The sequence below is a fragment of the Sander vitreus genome, chromosome 12, assembly GCF_031162955.1.
Source record: "Sander vitreus isolate 19-12246 chromosome 12, sanVit1, whole genome shotgun sequence".
NCBI lineage: Eukaryota > Metazoa > Chordata > Actinopteri > Perciformes > Percidae > Sander > Sander vitreus.
This window is the reverse complement of record NC_135866.1, coordinates 2,230,394-2,253,047: the sequence shown is the minus strand read 5'-3', so window position 1 is coordinate 2,253,047 and position 22,654 is coordinate 2,230,394. Positions and strand designations below refer to the sequence as shown.

At 42.4% G+C, this 22,654-nt stretch overlaps 1 protein-coding gene across 1 annotated transcript in view; it reads left to right on the top strand.

Moving 5' to 3' along the window:
• LOC144527007 (contactin-associated protein-like 4) overlaps positions 1-18,940 on the top strand; it is a 293,082-nt gene extending 274,142 nt beyond the window's left edge. The window contains exons 22-26 of the mRNA XM_078264821.1: positions 5,063-5,196; positions 8,150-8,237; positions 14,690-14,908; positions 16,020-16,091; positions 18,744-18,940. Coding sequence (XP_078120947.1) covers positions 5,063-5,196; positions 8,150-8,237; positions 14,690-14,908; positions 16,020-16,091; positions 18,744-18,940 — 710 coding nt within the window. The remainder of the gene's footprint in view (positions 1-5,062; positions 5,197-8,149; positions 8,238-14,689; positions 14,909-16,019; positions 16,092-18,743) is intronic.
• Positions 18,941-22,654: the final 3,714 nt, after the last annotated feature.

The window sequence follows — 22,654 nt, the reverse complement described above, 5'->3', positions numbered from 1 at the left end:
TAGCCCCATTTGCTTTCTCTCATTCTCTACTCTTGTTTTTATCCATATTTTTCAAACCTCTGAGAGTATGAGTGTATTGAAGAGAGTTTCTTTTCTGGCTCTTTGTCTTCCTAACTGAACTTTTTTCAATTACTTTTCTCTGTTCCTATCTCCTCCCAACCTCTCATCTCACCTCTTCTCCCCTCCTCCTCTGACTCCTATCATTTTATCCTGATATCGTCCTCTCCTCCTGTCCTTCTTCCTCCCTTTCTCCTCCTCCTCCTCCTCCTCTGCTGTGCTCTACAACTTTACCAGATCAGGATGTGTCAGATATTTCCTGTCTCTGGATTCACCCCGTCAACCTCTACTGCCTTTTAATCTGTCCAGCCGGGCCGGCTATTATGTTTTTTGTCTCAGGCTGAAGAAAATGTGTTCACTGGTCTCATCACTGAGAGTGATGCTGGGGGAATAAAAGTTTAGTGGGCTGCTAATGGGTGGCAGGTTAGTGTTCTGCTGAAGGAAACAGAAGAAAACTTGCTTGAGTTGTATTAACTTTTGTGTAAAATAATTATGTTGTGAGTTTTAGGAGTAGTAGGAGGCACTTTCAATTGAAAACTACATTTTCATCATCCAGGAGTCACAGTATTGGCACTTTGCTGCCACATTAGATGTAAATGGGTTCTTTCTGGTGTTAATGACTCAGAGAAAGCTGATGGACAGCAAGGGCATTAAAGGTTGTCATGCTGACAGTGGAGTCTTCAGTTAAATGCACTTAAACTGAAGTTTCCAATTAAATCCCTGAGTGCTTTCTCTTGTTTGCCCTGAGATGGCTCATTTCTTTTTACACCTCTTCAGCCCAAATACAACCTCTCTACTACTAACCTACCTACCTACCTACAATAAGTTATTATTCCTTCACATAAAACTTTATTATGTTAATTTACACTAATATAGCGCACGCCAGTGTTGTAGTACTCGAGATCGGTGTTAAGACGGTCTCTGTCTCGTCTCGGAATCGACCGCGATTTTACTTCATGCCGTCTCTGTCTCAAATAAAGAGGATTCTGGATTTTATTTCTATAGGAATATCATTGATTTGCCTGTGCATTGTCTAATTTTATGTTATCATTACTGTGATTGAACGTCCTGCTTCCAATGCAACCAATAACTTGATTCATTTCTAGTTTGAAATGTGTTACTGTTAACCCCCCCCCCTTAACACACACTCCCAAAACAGTGAATGCGGGAGGCAGGAGGAGAAGTTCTGGCTGTCTGGCACTGGTCTGGTCTTGGTCTTGACTCAAACTAGAGGGTCTCAATTAGAGGGTGACGCAGGAATTGATTGTCGCTCCCATCCAATCCCGAGCCCACGAAAATACTCCCATCATATCCCGATCAAGTGACTGCCCCCCAAAAGAAATCCTGTCCTGCAAAATCCAGAGAGAAAGACTCCCGTCCCGTCCCTCCAGTTTTGTTCCCTATGTTGTCTAAAGTTATCAGACTCTGTTGCCCCCCTGTAGCGGCTAGCAGACAGCAAGCATGTCTGTTTCTCTCTGCCGTTGTGGTTTTTCACATAGAACCAGGCTGGTTAAAGTTAACTTAACTGACGTTATAGAGGTACAAGCACTAAAGATAGCTAAATGTCAGCTATCGTAGCTAACATTAGGCTGTGACAGCCAATGGCAGAGAGAAACAGACTTACTTTCAGATTGGGAGCTCCAGGTGAAGTCGTGAAAGCCGTTGCTGTAGATGTAACATCACGGTAAAGCCGTTCATGGAGATGAAGCGCTGTTTTTCTATGCTGGTCGGCGTTCATCTTCTTCTCCAGCATTTAGCGGCAGATTAGACCACTTGTAGGCGTATACTGCCCCCGTCAGGTCTGGAAGAACTGCATTCTCTGGTACCTAAGGCTGTTTTATGCACATTGCAGCGTCATTTTTTTATTTAATCTCCGGCTACGCCCGCTCCCGCCTGCCTCCGTTGATTTCTATGCTCTATTCCGTCCCTATCACGGTACCGACAGTGAGATTGAATCCCGTACCGTGGGACTCCTGCGGGAATCCCGTGACCTGCGGGAGTCCCGAAAAATTGTCACCCTGTAGTCTCAACCCCTCAAAGTCTTGGTCTTGACTTGGTCTCGATACACTCTGGTCTTGGTGATGACTTGGTCTCGGTTTAGGTGGCCTTGACTAAAACACTGGTGCATGCTGTAAAAATACATCTTTTGAAGGACAAACTCCTTATCCCTCTCTTTTGTTAAATCTGCATCCAATGTTCTGAATATTAGGAGAATTAATTGCATTTAATTAGATTAGCGTTGTTATTGATAGGGAATTAGTCTTAATCCTCTTCATATAGAAATCTTAATTAATAGAGCAAATGCTTCTTAAATTGAGATTGATCTTTGAAGGATTACAGTTTTTTTCGATTGCGAAACGACACAACTGGTCACAACTGATGTGCAAAACTCAAACTACAGTCTGCACTACCAACAGTCACCTGAGCTAAACAGGTCACATCTCCTGCAAAACTCATTCACAGCAACACAACTCTTCACACATGTCTCAGAACAGGCTCAGTGCAGAGGGCGTTTTCACACCTACCTCATTTGGTCCGGACTTTCAGACTTTTCAGTTTGGTCCGGACCAAAATTGCAGGTGAGAAAGGTGCCTCGGACCTGGTGCTTAGTGTGTACATGATAAAGAGCAGCAGTCAGTAGGGGAGAGCAGCAGTCAGTAGAGGAGAGAGCAGCAGTCAGTAGGAGAGAGCAGCAGTCAGTAGGAGAGAGCAGCAGTCAGTAGAGGAGAGAGCAGCAGTCAGTAGGAGAGCAGCAGTCAGTAGGGAGAGCAGCAGTCAGTAAGAGAGGCAGCAGTCAGTAGAGGAGAGCAGCAGTCAGTAGGAGAGAGCAGCAGTCAGTAGAGGAGAGCAACAGTTAGTAGAGGAGAGCAACAGTCAGTAGGAGAGAGCAGCAGTCAGTAGAGGAGAGCAGCAGTCAGTAGAGGAGAGCAGCAGTCAGTAGGGGAGAGCAACAGTCAGTAGGAGAGAGCAGCAGTCAACAGGGAGAGCAGCAGTCAGTAGGGGAGAGCAGCAGTCAGTAGGAGAGAGCAGCAGTCAGTAGGAGAGGCAGCAGTCAGTAGGAGAGAGCAGCAGTCAGTAGGGAGAGAGCAGCAGTCAGTAGGAGAGAGCAGCAGTCAGTAGGAGAGCAGCAGTCAGTGGAGAGAGCAGCAGTCAGTAGGAGAGAGCAGCAGTCAGTAGGAGAGAGCAGCAGTCAGTAGAGGAGAGCAGCAGTCAGTAGGGGAGAGCAGCAGTCAGTAGGAGAGAGCAGCAGTCAGTAGGAGAAAGCAGCAGTCAGTAGGAGAGAGCAGCAGTCAGTAGGAGAGAGCAGCAGTCAGTAGGGGAGAGCAGCAGTCAGTAGGGGAGAGCAGCAGTCAGTAGGAGAGAGCAGCAGTCAGTAGAGGAGAGCAGCAGTCAGTAGGAGAGAGCAGCAGTCAGTAGAGGAGAGCAGCAGTCAGTAGAGGAGAGCAGCAGTCAGTAGGAGAGAGCAGCAGTCAGTAGAGGAGAGCAGCAGTCAGTAGGAGAGAGCAGCAGTCAGTAGGGGAGAGCAGCAGTCAGTAGAGGAGAGCAGCAGTCAGTAGGGAGAGGCAGCAGTCAGTAGGAGAGAGCAGCAGTCAGTAGAGGAGAGCAGCAGTCAGTAGGAGAGAGCAGCAGTCAGTAGAGGAGAGCAGCAGTCAGTAGGAGAGAGCAGCAGTCAGTAGGGGAGAGCAGCAGTCAGTAGAGGAGAGCAGCAGTCAGTAGGGGAGAGCAGCAGTCAGTAGGGGAGAGCAGCAGTCAGTAGGGGAGAGCAGCTGTCAGTAGGGGAGAGCAGCAGTCAGTAGGAGAGAGCAGCAGTCAGTAGAGGAGAGCAGCAGTCAGTGAGGAGAGAGCAGCAGTCAGTAGAGGAGAGCAGCAGTCAGTAGAGGAGAGCAGCAGTCAGTAGAGGAGAGCAGCAGTCAGTAGGAGAGAACAGCAGTCAGTAGGAGAGAGCAGCAGTCAGTAGGAGAGAGCAGCAGTCAGTAGAGGAGAGCAACAGTTAGTAGGAGAGAGCAGCAGTCAGTAGGAGAGAGCAGCAGTCAGTAGAAGAGAGCAGCAGTCAGTAGAGGAGAGCAACAGTTAGTAGAGGAGAGCAGCAGTCAGTAGGGGAGAGCAGCAGTCAGTAGAGGAGAGCAGCAGTCAGTAGGGGAGAGCAGCTGTCAGTTGAAAAAACTCAGACACAGAGAGAGGGTACGGATGAGGTTTGCTTACCTACAGTTAATAGATATATCTATTTTTATTTTGTCTGTAGTAATTTATTTAATTCCTGGAAATATTACAAACTAAAGGTGCGTAATAGATCAGAAGTTTTTTTATCAACAAATTGGATGTCTTCTCTTGCCATGAACCTACATCATCTCTAAATACTAATGACTGTGGTGTTCCCATTGCTTACACCTCCATTACTTTGTGAAAAACAGTAAGAACGCAGTATTACTATATTAAAGGAAGTGTTTTTCACATTTTCACAACCGTGTATGTAACGTCAGACATCTGACCTGGACATGTTGGTATCTTTGCTCTTTTACCTGTTCACTGTTTCTCTCAAACGGTACAATGTATAACTGTTAATTCTTATTTGGTGTTTATTTCCAAAAAAGGCTTCATGAGCTTTCCCTTTATAGAGTATATATAGCATGTGTTCACTAACAAGTCTAAAACAAGAAACCATTGCAATCACTGTGAAGACTGTAGTTACAGTACTGCACACGTTACTCCAGTTGTGCCCACTGTTGTCTAGCAATCGAAAAAAAAACCTGTAAATACCGGTATGTGTTTACCCTGTTAGAAAGATTTAAAGATTGCAGGACATGATAAGGCCAAAACTTTTGAAAAACAAAAACTTCAATTAGAACTAACGTTTGAAATGCTAATATTTTAGGTGTAAATCTCTTACTCTGAAGTTATAGCTCTGGAGGTGAACTTTTTTGTGAGATCTAAAATGTAAGCCCATGGTTTGATGTGTGTGTGTGTGTGTGTGTGTGTGTGTGTGTGTGTGTGTGTGTGTGTGAAGATGTGCTGGAGGTGAGATACAAGCTGGAAGGCAGCCGAGACGCTGAAGTATTGAGGAGCAGAGTGAAGAGCCTGGCCAACGGACAACTACACACTGTTACCATCAGGAGACTGACGGACTCTGTGTCTGTGCAGGTAACGTCATCCCTTCAATCAAAAATATTACTCAATGCAGGTTGAAGGACATTTCATAGGATCTCTAGGATGGACTATAGAGATGTGTCTGCTTATTGTAGTACTGCCTACTGCTTATTTCTCAAATAGGAAATGTTTTCTGTCAGCATGAGAATAGTCTAACACCTTGTCTACAAATGACATGTTTTAGTCATGTCTGACTGGGCCAATACACTTATTTTTATCAAAATATCTGCCTACACCAGCCGCAGAGTAGCATAGTAGCTGCCTGCAACAGCCACTTTGGTAACACTTTACTTTAAGTTCCCCTATTTAGCATTTACAACACACTCTAATGCAGTTGAACGCTGAAATAAGGACATTTTTATGTGTTTCAAGACATCTTATACATTATTATAAGTGTGCCTCAGCCTCCATTAACAGTATGGGTGCACACAGGAGAAGTTATAGTAGACACATACATTAATAAACACTAATATCTGCCCACAGCTACATTATAGTGTGTATTAAATGTTAATATACTGCATGTAAATGCTAAATAGGGGGACTTAAAGTTAAGTGCTGCAACATCTTTTTGGGCTTCAAGTCTTCAGGTTCTCTTTCGAATTACGCACTCAAGTTCTACACGGGGTAATGGACTGCAAAACGCAGCAGCTGCTGCTGATGACGTGCTGCTTAACGTTTTCCCATGTTTGCCAAATGAGGCACGGTCTCAAGGGCTAATACAATGGCACACATACAGATGCACATACAGGCAGACCCATCGACTCCAAGTGTGTACGCAGTATTGTGATATTCATCTCTATGATAAAGCCCCCATCAGCACTTCACCGTCCTGGATGCAGCTACGGCAGGGCAGCATCTTTATCTTCTGAATGCCTTATCTTGTTAACAACAGCCCCAGGTGATATATGAGTTTAACAGGCTGCAGCCTGGATGTCTGTATAATTATCAACACCCTGAAAGGAAATACAAGGTGACCTGGCCTTGCATGGGTGCAGCCTCCTGATTCACTGAGGCGCCAGTGAAATGTAAGGTGCATCTCATGTTATTAGTTTATATCATACTGAATGATCATATTCTTATATAATTATTATATCTCTGGAAACATACTCTAAAGGCAGATGGTGACAGTTTAGTCTGGAGAAAGCTATCTCAACAGCTGTTTACATTGCACTGGGTGTGTTTTGGTCCCCAAAACATAAGTCCAAATTTTCTGGAGCACATATACAGGTGCTGGTCATATAATTAGAATATCATGAAAAAGTTGATTTATTTCAGTAATTCCAGTCAAAAAGTGAAACTTGTATAATGTATACATTCATTCCACACAGACTGATATATTTATAAGTGTTTATTTCTTTTAATTTTGATGATTAGAACTGACAACTAATGAAAACCCCAAATTCAGTATCTCAGAAAATTTGAATATTACTTAAGACCAATACAAAAAAAGGATTTTTACAAATGTTGGCCAACTGAAAAGTATGAACATGAAAAGTATGAGCATGTACAGCACTACTTAGTTGGGGCTCCTTTTGCCTGAATTACTGCAGCAATGCGGCGTGGCATGGAGTCCATCAGTCTGTGGCACTGCTCAGGTGTTAGGAGAGCCCAGGTTGCTCTGATAGTGGCCTCAGCTCTTCAGCATTGTTGGGTCTGGAGCATCGCATCATCCTCTTCACAATACCCCATAGATTTTCTACAGGGTTAAGGTCAGGGGAGTTTGCTGGCCAATTAAGAACAGGGATACCATGGTCCTTAAACCAGGTACTGGTAGCTTTGGCACTGTGTGCTGTTGGAAAATGAAATCTGCATCTCCATAAAGTTGGTCAGCAGCAGGAAGCATGAAGTGCTCTAAAACTTCCTGGTAGACGGATGCGTTGACCCTGGACATCAGAAAACACAGTGGACCAACACCAGCAGATGACATGGCACCCCAAACCATCACTGACTGTGGAAACTTTACACTGGACTTCAAGCAACGTGGATTCTGTGCCTCTCCTCTCTTCCTCCAGACTCTGGGACCTTGATTTCCAAAGGAAAAGCAAAATGTACTTTCATCAGAGAACATAACTTTGGACCACTCAGCAGCAGTCCAGTCCTTTTTGTCTTTAGCCCAGGCGAGACGCTTCTGACGCTGTCTCTTGTTCAGGAGTGGCTTGACACAAGGAATGCGACAGCTGAAACCCAGGTCTTGCTTACGTCTGTGCGTGGTGGTTCTTGAAGCTCTGACTCCAGCTGCAGTCCACTCTTTGTGAATCCCCCCACATTTTTGAATGGGTTTTGTTTCACAATCCTCTCCAGGGTGCAGTTATCCCTATTGCTTGTACACTTTTTTCTACCACATCTTTTCCTTCCCTTGGCCTCTCTATTAATGTGCTTGGACACAGAGCTCTGTGAACAGCCAGCCTCTTTAGCAATGACCTTTTGTTTCTTGCCCTCCTTGTGCAAGGTGTCAGTGGTCGTCTTTTGGACAGCTGTCCAGTCAGCAGTCTTCCCCATGATTGTGTAGCCTACAGAACTAGACTGAGAGACCATTTAAAGGCCTTTGCAGGTGTTTTGAGTTAATTAGCTGATTAGAGTGGCACCAGGTGTCTTCAAAATTGAACCTTGTCACAATATTCTAATTTTCTGAGATTTTGGAGTTTTCATTAGTTGTCAGTTCTAAATCATCAAAATTAAAAGAAATAAACACTTGAAATATATCAGTCTGTGTGGAATGAATGTATACATTATACAAGTTTCACTTTTTGAATGGAATTACTGAAATAAATCAACTTTTTCATGATATTCTAATTATATGACCAGCACCTGTATAGTACAGGTTGAACCCCATCCTGCCATCCTCAGGCCAAAATGTAATATTTGCATATAAGATATCTACTGCTAGGAGTCTCCAAAGTTAGACATTTTCAAACGCAAATTCAACAAAAAAATTCTCCTCTTACAGATCGACCAAAACGCCAGAGAAGACTTCAACCTGACATCTGACGGAGAATTCAGCGCCATCAAGACGTTGGTGTTGGGTAGAGTGCACGGTAAGTGAGGAGGCAGTAAAAGCAGAAATAAGGCCTTTTTAGTTAGAGAGCACTCGGACCTACACTCATTTACACAACAGCTTTCAGACGTTTGACCTCATCTGACACACAGTTTCAGCTCTTCGCACCAAATGGATAGTATTAAATATGATTCATTGTTATCTGAAAAACAAGTCTACAGCAAAATGTAAGAACTACTTTGGCATGAAGTTTAGCATTGTATTATGTTTATATTTCATTTCAGAAGAGTTCACAGTCTGAGCAGAGCAGTTCAGGTGCTGCAGACACTAACGTTGAGCTACTTCTGTTATGTCTAATCTAAACTGGACCACACAGTTTACTGCTAAAACAGAAAAAAACGATTAAATATCAAAGTGTAATTTCTTTGTTTAGAAAGGCATTTCTTTCTTGCCTGTACTGTAAATGGCTAAATATTATAAGGATAGCCAGCTACAAAACATACTACCTTTAATATAAGTGTGTTGTTGCTAATTCTATGGCTAAAGCAGACATGTTAGCTTGTATAAGTTAATTTAATTTTCTACTTGTGACAAAAGTTGTGTCCAGAATCATTCATTTTCTGGTAGTCCAGAATGTAGTGCCTCTGCCATGGTAATAGTTGTTAGTTAATGAACACTATACAATAACATTGTTTTTCAGTTTATATTGAAAGAAATTGATCAGTGTTGATATTTTTTTTAAATGGGTGAAAATCTTATAAATCAATAATGCAAAATAGTAATCTGCAAATCCAGATAAAAATCTCATGACATTATAACGTTGTCCATAGTTTGCTCCAATTATGCTGGTTTCAAGTTCGCTGTCAAAACAAATCTAGAAAACCATGATGCATAGTTGATTAGTTGTTGTGAATATCACGTGTAGCACCTTTCACTCTTTAATCCAACCAGGAGATATGATTCAAAAAAACATGTTAGACAGCTTCTACAAGCTTTAGCAAATATGGATATGTTGGATCTGGGAATTTACCATTGGCAGGGCTCAATCCGAGGGGCGGGATAAACGGTTGTCTTTCAAATTCCCTCTGCACGCAATAGGATAGCTCTACAACCAACCAGAGCAATGAAGAAGGTAGCGGAGCTAGCTGATAGATTAAACTTTTGCCGTATCCGGTCGGCTACTCTGAACACATCTTCCTTTTTTAAGAATGACTTCAGTGCCGTTCTTTGTTCTTTTCTCAAAGAAAAGCTGAACTCCAAGTCTTCCAGAGTTGCGGCCAAATCCGATTCCAAAAACCGCTGTTCACCAGCAGCAGCAGCCATCTTCTTTGTTTTCAAGTAGCAGGGAATTCACACGGAACCGTGTGACTCTGCCGTCATTATGTTAAGCCCGCCCACTGCCTCTATACACGATGTGATTGGCCTGACTAGAGAAAGGTTTTTCCAGCTTGCAAGCCAAGCCGAGTTACTAGACGACCCTGGCTGCAAATTACATTTGTCGCCGATAGGGTGGTCTAGATTTGTAGGCTAGATATGTTTAGCATCAGTAAATGAGTGCAGGGTCAAGTTAAAGCAGGAGTATGCTTTCCTGTAAATCACATGGCCAAGTCGCCGTTGCAAATGAGAACCTGTTCTCAATGGCCTACCTGGTTAAATAAAGGTTAAATAAAAAAAATAAAAAAATAAAACATGCACAAGTCTGGGCCTCTGGAAGGGTTAGACCACATCTCCTGTGTGTGTAGTCCTGGACCTGTAAAAAGTTGGGGTGAGACAGTAACTGGCTCCGTCATGACTTATTCATGTTCTCTTTAAGCAGCTCCATTAGAGACGGAGAGAGATATAAGATGTTAATAACACCAGGGGCTGAGAGGCCGAAGGCTGCAGTCACACCTCTCTGATAAAAGAAATAGCTTTAATCTGAGGCATGCATCAAGTAATATCAAATAATGACCATAAGAAAATGATTAATTTGGCACGGAGACAAAATGTATCTAAAAGTGTTTTGATTTGTTCATGATTTCTGTGCTCGGTTTTATTCAAGTGGCCCTTATTAGTCAAAAAAGAAAGCATAATTTATTCATTTGTTGATGTTTCAAAAGATTACAGAAGATTTTGATGCATTGAATTGCACACATGCATGCTTGAATACATATTTGGGTATTCTTTATTTTTCATTTCCTGGCTGAAACAAAATGTAATTACTTGCAATTTGGGGCATGCAAATTATAAAAGTCTTCCATATTACCATAAGAGCAAACTTGTCATTTACAGCTTCATTTCACAATGTTGTCTACTGGTTTCTGCCTCTAAACACCCATATCCGTCCAAATCCATTGTTAAATAAATCAAAACAACTAAGTGTACAATAATACAAAATCCAAGTGTCAGAGCAAACATGCACACCACATATCTTATAGAGTAACTAATTCAAATCCTCCAAGATCGTTTGTCCTTTTGGATGTAAAGCTCCAGTGTATTTTAACCCCGTCATGCCAGTGTGACCGCTCCTCCCCTCTGTCCATCCAGAGGAGGCGAAGAGTCAGATCAGGATCAGAAAAGTAGCAGGAAAGTGGATTTTCTGTCGTTTCCTGCCAACCCTGTCATCCATCAGCCTAAGTAATGGACCCAGAAGGAACACGGGGGGGTGATGGAGCAAGGAGTGTGTCTGCTGAAAGAAGTGTAGAGGCTGCAGGAATGTTTCCTGCTGCTCTTATCAACATGCAGATGTGCCCTGCTAAAAAACATAGTCACCTCTCCGTCATGTGAACAGACACTGATGCAGCTGCTCACGGGGAAATGTCGCCTTTCACAGCTGCTGTTTATACTGCTGTGGAGGAGCGGAAGGTGAATGATGGAGAGATTTGAGTCAATCAAATGAACAGATAGTGGGGATAGCACACATCAGTCTCAAGGAGTGATAGCTGCAGACTGGAAGCTGAATCATTGTCTGCTGTAATGAGGGTGTGAGTGTAAGGTGTGTGTGTGTGTGTGTGTGTGTGTAGGTGTCTGCGTGTGTGTGTGTGTGTGTGTGTGTGTGTGTGTGTGTGTGTGTGTGTGTGTATGTGTGCGTGCGTGTGTGTGTGTGCTAATCATTAGAGTCAATGTGCTGCCACGATTGTGCTGCTCTGATAACAGGGAAGTCAAAGAACATGTCAGTGTATGTCATGATTTGTATTGATCGACTCCTCCCACTGGTTTAGAGACTACAGCCTCTGCACGAAAGGATAAAAGTTCAATCACTAGCACAGATAAGTGAATTTTTTTTTATTTCTGAGCTCTTTCTTTAACACTGAAGGGTTTCAGTGAGTGAGCATGTCCCCTGAAACCCACATTGCCAAAACACCCAGCCAGCGTTCAACACTTCACCTTTGTGTTGTCCTCAGGTTGTATGGAACCACAACGTTCTTCGCAGGTAAAGTTAATGATTACTTTCATTGCATTTTGGGTGTTTTATTCAATTTTATTAGCCTAGAAATCTAGACGCATCCTAGCGGCAGCGAGCTGGAAAAACCAAACTCTGGCCGGGCCAATCACATCGTGTATAGAGTCGGTGGGCGGGCTTATGGCTGCTGCTGCGGTCTTTGGAATCGGCTTTGGTCCCGACTCTGGAAGACTTGGAGTTCAGCTTTTCTTTGAGAAAAGAACAATGAACGACACTGAAGTCATTCTTAAAAAAGGAAGATGTGTTCAGAGTTTTGCCGACCGGATACGGCAAAAGTTTAATCTATCAACTAGCGTTGCTCTGGTTGGTTGTAGCTCTATCCTATTGCGTGCAGAGGGAATATGAAAGACAACCGTTTATCCCGCCCCTCGGATTGAGCCCTGCCAATGGTGAGTTCCCAGACCCAAGATCTTGATGTGGGTCTGGCTTGTCAGGCTACAATTTTATAGCATTTGAAAAATGTTGCATAGTTTTACTTAAGTAACATTTTCAATGCAGGACAGTGTGGTATTAGTACTTTTACTGAAGTAAAAGATCCTTGAATACTTCTTCCACCACTGGTAATGATGTTGTGATTTTGCCTCAGTGAAACCGGGTGTTCTGCACTGATGCAGACACTGTACCCTACCTGTTGGTTTATAAAGCTAAAAGTGATTACCAGCTTGCTGTTGAACTGTGAGTCCAGGGGATTCTGCTGCTTTGCTGTTTATAGTTACATTTCCATTGTAATTGTTTTGGTGCTGTGGTGGCAGAGGATAATATCTGGTATTCTTTCCACTTACACCTCTGTTGATGTTAGTTTTGGTTGTACTGCGAGTGTTTCTTGATCATAATTAAAGGGCTGCTTCTAAGCACTGGGCCTTATGCTTGTTTGTATTTGTGTTTTGTTTGTAATGTTCAATTTCTCATTTTACCTATGTGGTGTGGTGGTAATTGTTGGCTGTCTGTCTGTCTATCTGTCTGTCTGTCTGTGTGTCTGTCTGTGTGTGTGTGTGTGTGTGTGTGTGTGTGTGTGTGTGTGTGTGTGTGTGTGTGTGTGTGTGTGTGTGTGTGTGTGTGTGTGTGTGTGTGTGTGTGTGTGTCAGTTCACCTTATTTGCGTGTGGACCATGTATGGCACTAAATGCATTTTTCCAGTAAAGCACAATGATTAAGGGGAGGGGGGGGCTCACACAAAGAGCAGCCTAGGGGCCCCTGACCACCTTAATCCGCCCCTGCTCGCGGTGCTCTGTACCCAGGTCACAGTCACCTTTTGTCGGCTACAGCCGCTGAACCTAGGCGGCGGGGGGGGAGAATTCTGGCATGGGGGAGATTTTTGGTTTTACTACTCAGTTTAACAGACCCTGTTAACAATAAAAACAAAAAAAAATTAACATATACCCTTTCTTCCATGAAGATGATGACTTTGTCTAAGTTTATGTGTAGATGAATAAAAATATTTGTCATAAAATGTCAAAGGGGGACATCCTGGCTTTATTGTTGTCAGAGACGAAAGTTAAGTATTTCAACTTAGCATGTTTCCTTAATATCTGATGACATATGTTCATTTTATGATTTAATACAGTAAGAATATTACATATTTCTCCTTTCATTTTCTATTCCTAAGAGCAACATCAGCCCGTGGGTTGAAACATCTCCACTTGTTCCCAATGAAATGTTCTTTGTTTCAGGATGAATCTAGAAATGAGTTTCAGTATCTCAAAGAATAAAGCAGGTCACTGAACTTGTATTAAAGGAATAGTTCAACATTTTGAGACATACACATTCGCTTTTTTGTCAAGAGTTAGACAATAGATTGATCTAATATCTGTACAGTAAACATGAATTGACAATTAGCTTCCATAAAACCTGACAACATGTAGTTTTAACACGTTTTTTGTACAGATTAAACTAATGAGTTAAAACATGTTTATAAGTGATATTTAGAGGTGTCGGTAGGTACATTTCGTTAGCCTTGGACAGATCTTGGCTAGCCGTTTTCCACTGTTTCCAGTCTTTGTGTTAAGCTAAAGTAACAGCATTAGTAATCTCATCTACCTCTCGGCAAGAAAGCAATTAAGAAAAAAAAAAAAAAAAAGAAGCGTATTTGTCACCTGATTCTGAAAAAAACATAGAAACCAATTAAGTTTTATGGAACTCAAAAACTATTTTATGTTCCCCTATTTAGCATTTACAACACACTCTAATGCAGTTGAACGCTGAAATAAGGACATTTTTATGCGTTTTAAGGCATCTTATAAATTATTATAAGTGTGCCTCAGCCTCCACTAACAGTAAGGGTGCACACAGGAGAAGTTATAGTAGAAAAATACATTAATAAACACTAATATCTGCCCACAGCTACATTATAGTGTGTATTAAATGTTAATATACTGCATGGACTGGTAGCTGGAGAGGTGCCAGTTCACCTGGGCACTGCCAAGGTGCTCTTGAGCAAGGCACCGAACCCCCAACTGCTTGGGGCGTCTTTCCATGGGCAGCTCCCTCACTCTGACATCTCTCCATTGGTGCATGTGTAGGTACTGAGCATGTGTGTGTAATTCAGGCCTGTGTGTAATGTGTGTAATAACAACAGAGTGAAAAACATTTTTCCCCTTGTGGGATTAACAAAGTATACATTATTATTTTTTGGGCTTCAAGTCTTCAGGTTTTCTTTCGACTTACGCACTCAAGTTCTACACGGGGTAATGGACTGCAAAACGCAGCAGCTGCTGCTGATGACGTGCTGCTTAACGTTTTCCCATGTTTGCCAAATGAGGCACGGTCTCAAGGGCTAATACAATGGCACACATACAGATGCACACACAGGCAATCAAATTCAAAGTGTCATTTCTTTGTTTAGAAAGGCATTTCTTTCTTGCCTGTACTGTAAAAGGCTAAATGTTATAAGGATGCTTCTTCTAGAGCAATTTTGTTGTGTCTTTTGGAACAAAAAGTCATAATATCCAATTTGAGGGTGGTTAAATCATATTTTTATCAAACATAAGTCATCTGGTCAGGAACCATTTGCAGTACAGTGTTATTTCAAGTTTCTCATTCTTCCCTCTCCAGAGTCTGATGATTTGGATCCAGACGTGGCCAGGTTGGCGTCTCTCGGTTTCACCGGTTGTCTCTCAGTGGTCCACTTTAACTCCATCAGCCCTCTGAAAGCTGCTCTGCTCCACCCGGACACCAGCCCTGTCATCATCACCGGACCTTTAGTCCAGTCCAACTGCGGCTCCTCGGCGTCAGCCAATCCCTACGCAGCAGAGAACACACACCACCTGTCAGGTAGGAGAGGGGGGGGGTTGTTTTAGGTTAGGTTTAGTTTTACTGGACAAACCAAGCCGTTCTCACTCCCAACTCATAAAATACTGACACCTGGTCAGTGGCTCTCAGCATCAGATACTGCCGTAAAAATCCCCCTTCACGTCTGTATGGAACGCACCGGGCAGAGCAGCAGTTCGACCGCGGCGCTGTAAGATTATGTAGTATTAAGAGAGACAATGGTAGAGAGTAGTATGAAAGACAGAAAATCTGCGTAAGAAAGTAGGTTGGGATGGTGGATGGGTCAAACAACACAGGACTTTCACCCAGGAGCCCGGGCTTCATGTCCTATTCTTGTCTCATGTCACTGAAACAAACATTTTATAACCCCACCCACCATCTTTTCCTAAACCTAACTGTCCCGTTCTTGTGCTGCATGTCAGTTAAACGTACGTCACGACCCAGAGCGTCAAAAAGTGATGCCAAGAGTTCCAACCAAGCGCATCTAAATCCATTTGGGGATGGCAGTAGCTCAGTCTGTAGGGAGTCCGGTTGTGAGCTGGAGAGTCACTGGTACAAGTCCCAATATGGACCAAAGTACAGAGTGTGGATTGGTAGCTGGAGAGGTGCCAATCATTCATGTACCATTATAAAGTGTTACTGATGTATGCATAGGAATCTCTGAGTGTGTGCCATTTTCTCCCCTTTGTTTCCGTGTGTGTATCTATTCTTGGTAGGAGCTGCTATTTCCAACTGTGTAATGGTCTCATTAAGGGTGTACACCTTGTTGAGGAAACTCATGACAATGCACATGATGAGATAATTAACTTGGATCACAGAGGGGATTTGCCAGTGTCTTTCCTCTGTGTCTGGTTTTCATGCAGCTTCATGTTCCCTTAATAGAGTCCTTTGGAGAGCTGCTGCCGTATTCCCCGTCTGCTCTGAATGATGATACTGTGATGTTGTCTCTGTATTTCTTCCCTTTTCTGACTTGAATGCTCTTATTTTCTGTTTTCTCTCCACATCTTTACACTGTTCTTCTTCTGCACATCTCCTCTTCTAACTCTTGGTGCCCTCTCTCTTCTCTTCCATCTTTCCTTTCATTTCTTCTATCTTTCTTCTTTCTCCACTGTAGACCAGTCTGGTTCAGTGGGTTCAGGTCAACCTTTAGTCAATGCCATCAGGACTGACTCGGCTCTGATTGGAGGTATGCTGAACTATTTCACCTTGTTTTACTGGGTTTGTCAGAGATCACGCTCAATATTTCATTTATGAGCAACATTCTGCTAAAAGCCAGCAAAGGTGTGATGGGCAAAAATAAAATCCATCCGAAGTAGAACGTGTTTGCAAAATGTTTCTGCCCAGCCAGTTTGATTCAAAGTGATGATTGATTGGTTCCTTTAAGCGTCTAGATAGAGAAAAGTGAGAGAATCAAAATTCTTCTAAAAGTGTCCATTGAATTCCTGTGACTCTGCGTCTCAGAGCACAAAGGCCCACTAATTAATCTAATCAAACCTCGGCTGAAATGACTTGCGGATCGAGAAGCTTTCGCTCCGTTATCTTCAAATGCAAACCAAAGTAATATAGTGCAAAATTGATTTCAGCCGTATTTTGGGATTGCAATTAAATGAAACCTTTTCTGAGTAATTAAAAGCGTCTGAGCAGAAGAGTCCAGCCGGGTCCAAATGTGTTCAATTCTGTTCACTGTACATTTAAAGTTAGATTAGTAGAACAAACCAAACTGCAGAGAGAAAGAGCTGACATCCCAAGGGGAGGCAGAGATAGGCAGAAATCATCCCAGTAGTTTCAAAAAGCTCTGTGACCAAAGTCCCCTGTGATAGATTTCTTTTGCAGAAAGTTGGCATGTCAGCCAGATTTCCACACACACACATCAATGTCACAGCTCTGCTCTGGTAATTGTCAGCAGTGGGGAAAGAAGTGTTCAATTTATTTACTCACGTCAAAGTAGCAATATCACAGTGTAAAAATACTCCAATTCAAGTAGAGATGGCCCGATACCATTTTTTGCTTCCCGATACCGATTCTGATACCTGAACTTGCATATCGGCCGATACCGAGTCATATATTTTATTATGTTTTAACAACTGTATACTACTATCCCTGTATGGATGGGATATTATTTCTATCTTTGTTGTCGGTCTGACTCAGGTTAAACTCTTTGTGAAACATGAATGCCCCAGAACTTTTTTTATTCTGCAGTTTGACAGTCAGTTATAACGGAAAAAGAACATAAATAAACTACTTTAACGTAGATTTTCTTTAGAGCTTTATTACGTGGTGTCAGATCGGTGCATTAACTCCAGTACTTCCCGATACCGATACCAGCGTTTTAGGCAGTATCGATTCAATACAATCAATTACAAGTAAACGTCCTGCATTCAAAATGTCAATTATCAAAATGTACTTCACCCTTGTGTTGTCTTCCCGTCGGCCGTCGGCCATGCAACTTTTTGATTTTCTGGGTCAAAATTTAAAATTGAACCTTTTTTTCAACATTTTGGTCGTCTTTTTCGACTTGTTTTTGTCACTTTTCACGATGTTTTTATAAAAAAAAAACTTCAAATGCTATATCATTCAATAAAACACCCAAATTCAATGAAAGTTGTGAACTGATCATTCATTGTACTTGTTAAGAGCATTTTATGTAACCATCCACATTATTTTCTATTGACAGTTTGGTTAAAAGAAACCCACATTTCTGATAGAGAAACCTTTTTAAAATGGGTCAAATTTGACCCGAGGACAACAGGAGGGTTAAAGTATCAAAATGTAAAAGTGCTCATAATGCAGAGTGGCTACTGTCAGTGTTATTTTATTGTTGGATCAATATTATTGATATATTAATATGTAAGCGGTACTTACTAACGTATGTCAAGAAGGAGCTCATTTTAACAACGTATATACTTTATCTGTAACAATGGATCACAATGTATTAACTGATAAAAGTAATTCTATGTTAAGTGTTTGTGATTAGTGTAGCTGAACCGTGAAGTGAAAAAAAAGCTGCAATTTTCTTTTATCGTACGTGCAACAGCTCTCTTTATTAATGTTTTTAATTCAGTGATATGTAGGTATTTATGTCTTGAAGAAACACATGACATTTTTTTTTTTACTGTGGGATATATCTGTGCATTTAGTAGAGAGGTTAGCCCAAAGTAGAAATGCATCTTCCCACTCTCTCTCCAAGTATGCAAAGACTGCAAGTCCTTAGGTTGGCGTGTGGTCACTGCTTCCACTTGCTGTTGATGAAGAAATAGCTTCACACTCTAGGCTATCTGCTTGTTAAATCACAATGTGTAGTTTTCTGTGTCTCCAAATGTAAATTACACAAGATATAACATGAAACTTGGCTTTTTAGTTGTTGGAAAGCACTTTTTATGGATCTTGGCTAGCCTTTTCCTACTGCTTACGCCAGAAACACATCGCACGCTGAAGCGACGTGAATAGCCGTGAAGCGTTGATTCGTGCCTCATCCCCTGGCTGTTCGTGTGTGTGTGTGTGTGTGTGTGTGTGTGTGTGTGTGTGTGTGTCTCTGTCTGTCCGTCCGTCAGTCTGTCCATTGGTCTCTCTCTCTCTCAAGACAGCCAAAGTCGCCATAAACCTGGGTGTTTAATTTTGAAATCAGTTTTATTTTGTAAGTATCCGACTGCACTGTGGCTTTCCTGTATGTGATTACCTGCCTTATGTTTCTGATGTAACAGTATCTGTGCTAAGCTAGGCTAACAAAAAAACAAACTACCTGTGCTAAAATGTATGTCAATCTTTTCATCTTACTCCTATAAGAAATTAAACAAACATATTTCCCAACATGTCAGAGTAAATGTCCTGTACCTTGCAGGTGTCATAGCAGCGGTGGTCTTTGTGATTGTGACCGGCCTGGCCATCACTGCCAGCTTCCTCTACCGGAGAAAAGAGACGTATCGAAACCAGGAAGTGAAGGAAGTCAAACAGGAAGACAGCCCAGATTTCCCTTTCAACAACCAGACTGACTCCCAGAACGTGTCCACTGAAAACCCAAAGGAGTATTTCATTTAACTTGGAGGCCTAATGAACTGAACAGGCAGGGGAGTCCTGCCACGCCTCAGGACATTACACTGCACTCAGAGACCCTGAGACACTTCTCTGGCTGCTCAGAATACGGAAAGCAAAAAAGGAACAATGCACACAGTTTTGTCAGTGCTGGACTTATGAAGTGTTGATATCCATGTAAATATTCAAAAAATGTAAACGTGGAAGTGATGTCTACAGCTAACTAATGTTGTCATGTTGAAAGGTTACAAATACGCTTTGTTTTTAACGATTTAATGATTTCAGTTAATCAGGGCGCATGGAATCATGACTGGATTGGTTTGGCTGGTGCTAGGAGGATAATGAATGGATGTTTGCTTAAGTGGAAGTGGAAGTGTTTGACCTGTAATTAGCCCCTTATGAAGAGTACTTCTTTAAGATTGGTTTGTTGGTGTGTAATTTGTCGTGTGCAGGGCTTCGGGGGAGAAACAGTGTGCACTCTTTAGAGGCTGTAGAGCCTCAGAGCCCTGTTAAAATGAAAACTGTGAAAATGTGCTAGCATTGTCAGAGTCCTCCCCACCTGCAAACATCCGCCAAATACCAAGGCATTGTTTTTCTAACTCCAATTGAATTACATTGTATTTATAGTGTCAAATCATAACAGGAGTTATCTCAGGACACTTTACAGATAGAGTAGGTCTAGACCACACTCTATAATTTACAAAGACCCAACAATTCCCCCCAAGAGAAAGCATTTGGTGCAACCATGACAAGGAAAAACTTCCTTTTAAACAGGCAGAAACCTTGGACAGAACCAGGCTCTTGAGTAATTTTCTTCCAGCAACATCGTTCTACCATAAAATGTTGGTGTTAACAAGTGGCCGCTATATTTCAATTCAGTTTTATTCATAGTATCAAATCATAAAAAGTTATCTCAAAACACTTTACAGATAGAGTAGGTCTAGACCACACTCTATAATTTACAAAGACCCAACAATTCCAGTAATTCCCACAAGAGCAAGCATTTAGTGCGGCAGTGGCGAGGAAATATTGCCCACTTAGGCAGAAACATGGAGTGGCGAGGACAAACTTCCTTTTAGGCAGAAACCTCAGACAGACCCAGGCTCTTGGTGGGCGGCATCTGTCACTGCTGGTTTGGACACAGAGACACTGATACAGATATACGGATATAAAGAAATGTGATTCATCATAATTATAGCAGTTGGTATGATGAACAGTGGCAGTAGTAAGAATAAAGATAATGGAACTATGACTAGAAATAATAGTTGTAGCAGTTCAGGGTGTAGCAGGGCAAAGTAGGGCGTAGCAGGGTGTAGAGCAGGACCACGGCAGCAGCTTCAACCATGATTTAGGTGCCACCCCAATCCAAGGAAAACTGCGAGGCGAGAAAACATAAGGACTCCAGGGAATAAGTTCCCTGGAGCTAGGTCTTCAAAGTCAACCTAGTCTTCATCATCGGCCATGAGCACATTTGTCCTGTTTAAAAAATGTACACTGCAGTCTGGCAACTACTGGTCAAGAGACTTTTTATACCGTAGGGATTCATTTCCACTTTATTTTTACACCTTTCTTTCTTTTTCTTCCTCTCATACTTAGGTCTTTCTTTCCGTCGAATTATTTCTATTGTAACATGAAAGAACAATGAAAGCAGGGAGGAGAAAAACATCCATGAGCACTGAAAATTACTGAAGTTCACTTTATTAAAAAGGCTTGTACTCTTATAAAAGTTCTCTCGTCCCTGCCGTATGCCGCCTGCTGGTAGCGTTCTCTCCCAGCTCTCTGAACGTCTCTGAAGAGTAAAGCTTTTAACACTGACAGCAGCGCAGACTCTGTAACACTGTGGCTGTCTGTCACCTCGTGCACTGCATGCAGAGACAGCTCATGTGTTTTTTGAAATGCTAATCTGCTTCGGTCTGGCAGGTGGATTGTGACTGGATGGAAAGCAGAGAGACGATCAGAATGAGACAGAGAGATTATCTGAGAGACATCTACAAGCCGACATGGATTTAATAAAAACAGCGTTTGTGCTATTCACACTTGCTGAAGATGAAGAAATCCCCCCCCCCCCCATGTGTTAATTCAACTCATGTGTAAAGAGTGCTGGATGAGAAGCAGAGAGAGGATCGACCGCAGCTGGTTATCAAACACACAGCACTACCTCTCTGCAGGACTCCAGAGCACTGATGGGAATTTAATGACAAAAGTTGCTAAAACTTCAAAGTGCATTATTCATCTCTTTGTTTGTGTGTTTGTTCTTTTGTTCCCCACCGTACAACAGCTAAAACCACACAATGTTGTCTTTAGCCCTCTTTGCACGGGACTAGTACTACCTGGTGACCACTAGTCATTTGTAATAATTACGGAGCTTGTCTGTGATCTTAATCCCATGTGCGAATCGGTCATGTCTGTAATTTGTGAAGCAAAAAATTCCCCCGCAAATGACCTACCATATTTTGGCGAACACCGAGGTCCTGTGGTAATATTAGTCCCGTGCGAATCAACATGTCTTTGATTTGGCGGGGTCGCATATCATTTTTTCAAGGTTTTTGATTCCTGTGCGCCTTTTCATCCCTCTTGCAAAGATGGATATGGGATGGTGGGGGGCTTATGACCAACCTAGCCTGGACCACTGCCCGACCGGAGACCTCCGTCCCCTAGTTGACGCGCTCCCTGCGACTTCGTCCGAGGGCGGACGGTGATGCTGTGTGGGGGCCGCCACTGCGGGGATAGGGTATGCGCCTCTGGTAACCCTTATAAATTTAAGACAGTGTTAGGGAAAGGAACCTTTGCCTATATAGGGGCAGTTCAGTGGAACAAGTTAGACCAGCAAATTAAAGTCATTTCCAGCATGAACTCTTTCAAAAAGAGAATCAGGGCCTGGTTACTAGAGAGGGTAGCGGAATAGAGCAGGGGGCCAGTAACAGTTTTTATTTTATGCTTTTATGCTATGTCATTGATTATCACACACTCTGTAAGTGTCTTGTCTTGTTCTGATGTTATGTGTTGAGGACCACAATGGAAATAAGTCCTGGACTTTATTGTGTTTTTATCCTCGATTGTATTTGATGTCTTTTCATGTGTAAGGCATTTTTGATACAACAATTCAATTCAATTGGGCCTGGCCCAAAAGATACAGAACCCCGACCCAAGTGCAGTGCGGCGGCCTCGCCCTGGCCTGCCTCCACGTGCCTCGGGGTACAGATATGTCAGTATTTCGCTTAGGGACCGTTCGGTATTTATGGAATGGACCACCGGAGGAAAATAGTGGAGGGTCATGACTTTTTATTCTTTGTTGATGGGAGGCTCATCCAATTTTTTTTTGTCTAGGGGGGAGGGTCACCCAACTTGCATATTCATGAGAACAGCAACATTTCAAAGTGGTTTGTTTGGTGCGTATTTATCCATGTAGCTCCATGTAGCTCTCTCAGTCTCGGCCCCTATCGCTAGCAGATGGATCCCTCCCTATTTAGTCAGCCAGACAGTTTGAACTGTAGTTTAGAGACCGTGGGATTTCCCAAACTGAATAAATCCCGCTCGAATATATGAACACAAAACTGCTTTGCTAGCTCCATCGTGATGTAACTAAGACATCTGATGAAAACTAATGTTATACATTAGCATGATTGCTGTACTGTTTAGTTAAAAAACATCCGAAAACACCGTACGAAAACATAGCGGACCAAACTCAAGCTTTTATTTTGAAAAGTAGAAGCTCGCGGA